Here is a 4,269-nt window from a genome sequence, read left to right on the forward strand (position 1 = left end):
TCGTGGCCAAAAGTTTTGAGAATGACACAAATATTAATTTTCACAAAGTTTGCTGCTTCAGTGCCTTTAGCTATTTTTGTCAGATGTTACTATGGAAGTAAAATTACAAGCATTTCATAAGTATCAAAAGCTTTTATTGACAATTACATGAAGTTGAATCAAAGAGTCAATATTTGCAGTGTTGACCCTTATTTTTCAAGACCTCTGCAATCCGCCCTGGCATGCTGTCAATTAACTTATGGGCCACATCCTGACTGAATGCAGCCCATTCTTGCATAATCAATGCTTGCAGTTTGTCAGAATTTGTGGGGTTTTGTTTGTCCACCCGCCTCTTGACGATTGACCACAAGATCTCAATGGGATTAAGGTCTGGAGAGATTCCTGGCCATGGACCCAAAATATCAATGTTTTGTACCCGAGCAAATTAGTTATCACGTTTGCCTTATGGCAAGGTGCTCCATCATACTGGAAAAGGCATTGTTCATCACCAAACTGTTCCTGGATGGTTGGGAGAAGTTGCTCTCGGAGGATGTGTTGGTACCATTCTTTATTCATGGCTGTGTTATTAGGCAAAATTGTGAGTGAGCCACTCCCTTGGCTGAGAAGCAAACCCACATATGAATGGGCACAGGATGCTTTACTTTTGTTTTCTCTGGACAAGCATTTTTCTGGATGCCCCAAACAATCGGAAAGGGGATTCATCAGAGAAAATTACTTTACCCCAGTCCTCAGCAGTCCAATCCCTGTACCATTTGCAGAATATCAGTCTGTCCCTGATGTTTTCCTGGAGGCGTGGCTTCTTTGCTTCCCCTTCTTGAAACGAGGCCATCCTCAAAAGTCTTCGCCTCACTGTGCGTTCAGATGCACTCACACCTGCCTGCTGCCATTCTAGAGCAAGCTCTGTACTGGTAGTGCCCCATCCCTCAACTTTGAGAGACAGTCCTGGCGCTGGGACTTTCTTGGGCGCCCTAAAGCCTTCTTCACAACAATTGAACCGCTCTCCTTGAACTTCTTGATGATCCGATAATGGTTGATTTAAGTGCAATCTTACTGGCAGCAAAATCCTTGCCTGTGAAGCCCTTTTTGTGCAAAGCAGTGATGACGGCACGTATTTCCTTGCAGGTAACCATGATTGACAGAGGAAGAACAATGATTCCAAGCACCACCCTCCTTTTGAAGCTTCCGGTCTGTTGTTCAAACTCAATCAGCATGACAGAGTGATCTCCAGCCTTGTACTCGTCAACACTCACCTGTGTTAGCGAGAGAATCACTGACATGATGTCAGCAGGTCCTTTGCGTCCCAGGGATGAAATGCAGTGGAAATGTTTATAGGGGGATTCAGTTGATTTGCATGGCAAGAGGGACTTTGCAATTAATTGCAATTTATCTGATCACTCTTCATAACATTCTGGGAGTATATGCAAATTGTCATCATACAAACTGAGGCAGCAGACTTTGTGAAAATGTATATTTCTGTCATTCTCAAAACTTTTGGCTACGACAGTACTTTCTGGAGGCACTGCATATCCATTGTTTGTCAAAATGTCTCCCAAGGTCAGTAAATTTGGTTGGGAATTATTGATGGACAGCAATATTCAAATCTTGTCTCTGATTTTTAATGTAGATTTAAATCAGGATGGAGACTTGACCATTCAGGAACACAACACCTATTGGAAAGACATTCTGTTGTGTCTTTGGCATTACAAATTGTGTAATGTCCCGCTCCCAGCCCAGGGAAGATTTTCAGAAACTGAGGATTTGATTTCCTATAACTTCTTACCTGGGCTTTGCTCCTTTCATTTAAACTCAGTCATACCCAAGAAGACTCGAGGCTGTAATCGCTGCCAAGGTGCTTCAATAAAAGTAATGAGAGAGGGTCTGAATACTTATGTAAATGTGATATTTTATTTTGTTATTATGGGATATTAGTGTAGATTGTAGATTCCTATAATTTTTTTTTTTTTTACCCCTGGGCTTTGCTCCTTTCATATTTATTTTGATCCTAACAAACACCCGGTCTGACGGTGGCAAGCATAACCATAACATGATGCTGCCACCACAATACTACAAAATAAAAGGGATCAGCAACATACTTTCACGACACATTACCAGCCTGAGAAAGTGAAATAAAGAAAGTCTGTGTTAATAAATCCCTCCAAATCATCCATTATGTTTGAATTAGAGCGGTGAAGTAATACTGCAAGACAGCATGGCAAGACATGTGGCCTAAATTAGAAACTACAGGTTTGGGTCAAATCAATACAACACAGAGAGAAACCCTCTGTATTCTCCAGTATTGTGGTGGCAGCATCATGTTATAAGTATGGAAGGGACTGGGGAGTTTGTCAGAATCAAAAAAAAAAAAAAAAAGAAATATGAGGCCCAAAACCCAGGTAAAGGAAAACCCCCTCAATCTTCTGAAAACCTAACCCTGGTATAGAGTTCTGTTGTTCAGAGAGACAACTAGACAAATGTTTATGCAAAAAGGTCTTAAGCGTGTTCCTGAGTGGTCTAAAATGTGAAAATCAGAGACAAGATTTGAATATTGCTCTCCATTAATGATTCCCAACCCAAAGCAATTTTGACAGAAACAATGGGCATATGTTGCCCTAGAGTTGATAGAATGGAGGATTTGGTTTTGGTCTCACCTCTGTCAAGTACATTAACACATGGTCATCTTTAGCATCAACGATCCACAAAAAGTGATCTCCTCAGCTGTGAACAAGCCATACATGTTATTCATATTGCATTGACAACAATGTTCAGTTTCAGAAAGATTCACAGGTGAAGGGTAAAGGTTACTATACATAGAAAAAGGTCACAGGTGTCCGACTTCCGCAGTTGGCTCCCCTGCCTGTTCAGGTGGTGCTCAGCGGTCATCGTCACCGTCCTGCTAGCCGCCACCGATCCTTTAGTTTGTCTGTTTCCTTTTTTTTTTGTCTTATTAGTTTCACCTGTGTTTCTGTTGTTTGGTTTAATTAGTTTCCCTATATTTAGTAGGTAGACCCGCCCTTGTTTTGTGAGGATTTTCTGTGTGTGTATTTTAGGTAGTGGTGGATTGTCTTTCTGTTACGTGTGTGTATTTTAGGTAGTGGTGGATTGTCTTTCTGTTACGTGTGTGTATTTTAGGTAGTGGTGGATTGTCTTTATGTTATTTTAGGTAGTGGTGGATTGTCGTGTGTGTATTTTAGGTAGTGGTGGATTGTCTTTCTGTTACGTGTGTATTTTAGGTAGTGGTGGATTGTCTTTATGTTACGTGTGTGTATTTTAGGTAGTGGTGGATTGTCTTTCTGTTACGTGTGTGTATTTTAGGTAGTGGTGGATTGTCTTTCTGTTACGTGTGTGTATTTTAGGTAGTGGTGGATTGTCTTTATGTTACGTGTGTGTATTTTAGGTAGTGGTGGATTGTCTTTCTGTTACGTGTGTGTATTTTAGGTAGTGGTGGATTGTCTTTATGTTAGTGGTGGGTAGTGGTGGATTGTCTTTATGTTTACGTGTGTGTATTTTAGGTAGTGGTGGATTGTCTTTCTGTTACGTGTGTGTATTTTAGGTAGTGGTGGATTGTCTTTATGTTACGTGTGTGTATTTTAGGTAGTGGTGGATTGTCTTTCTGTTACGTGTGTGTATTTTAGGTAGTGGTGGATTGTCTTTATGTTACGTGTGTGTGTATTTTAGGTAGTGGTGGATTGTCTTTCTGTTACGTGTGTGTGTATTTTAGGTAGTGGTGGATTGTCTTTATGTTACGTGTGTGTATTTTAGGTAGTGGTGGATTGTCTTTCTGTTACGTGTGTGTATTTTAGGTAGTGGTGGATTGTCTTTATGTTACGTGTGTGTATTTTAGGTAGTGGTGGATTGTCTTTATGTTATGTGTGTGTATTTTAGGTAGTGGTGGATTGTCTTTATGTTATGTGTGTGTATTTTAGGTAGTGGTGGATCGTCTTTATGTTACGTGTGTGTATTTTAGGTAGTGGTGGATTGTCTTTATGTTACGTGTGTGTATTTTAGGTAGTGGTGGATTGTCTTTATGTTACGTGTGTGTATTTTAGGTAGTGGTGGATTGTCTTTATGTTACGTGTGTGTATTTTAGGTAGTGGTGGATTGTCTTTATGTTACGTGTGTGTATTTTAGGTAGTGGTGGATTGTCTTTATGTTACGTGTGTTTATTTTAGGTAGTGGTGGATTGTCTTTATGTTACGTGTGTGTATTTTAGGTAGTGGTGGATTGTCTTTATGTTACGTGTGTGCATTTTAGGTAGTGGTGGATTGTCTT

General features: G+C 40.2%; 1 protein-coding gene and 1 long non-coding RNA gene across 8 annotated transcripts in view; one reads left to right on the top strand and one right to left on the bottom strand.

Annotated features, from left to right (window-relative positions):
* The window catches only part of LOC118397330 (alpha-2-macroglobulin-like), a 40,029-nt gene that overhangs the window by 3,484 nt on the left and 32,276 nt on the right, over positions 1-4,269 (bottom strand). Inside the window, exon 33 of the mRNA XM_035791975.2 lies at positions 2,649-2,715. Within this exon, the coding sequence (XP_035647868.2) occupies positions 2,686-2,715 (30 nt within the window). The 3' untranslated portion in view covers positions 2,649-2,685. The remainder of the gene's footprint in view (positions 1-2,648; positions 2,716-4,269) is intronic.
* Positions 3,061-4,269, top strand: part of LOC127908642 (uncharacterized) — a 2,284-nt gene continuing 1,075 nt past the window's right edge. For 3 of the 7 annotated variants that reach the window (XR_008067863.1, XR_008067869.1, XR_008067868.1), the window contains exons 1-4: positions 3,226-3,435; positions 3,760-3,882; positions 3,965-4,128; positions 4,170-4,251. This is a non-coding gene — a long non-coding RNA (uncharacterized LOC127908642). Of the gene's footprint in view, positions 3,130-3,225; positions 3,436-3,555; positions 3,633-3,710; positions 3,883-3,964; positions 4,129-4,169; positions 4,252-4,269 lie in introns of those variants that run through there. The other 4 variants (XR_008067867.1, XR_008067866.1, XR_008067865.1 and 1 more) reach the window with 4 other exon arrangements.

The sequence above is a fragment of the Oncorhynchus keta genome, chromosome 18 (assembly GCF_023373465.1).
Source record: "Oncorhynchus keta strain PuntledgeMale-10-30-2019 chromosome 18, Oket_V2, whole genome shotgun sequence".
Taxonomy (NCBI): Eukaryota; Metazoa; Chordata; class Actinopteri; order Salmoniformes; family Salmonidae; genus Oncorhynchus; species Oncorhynchus keta.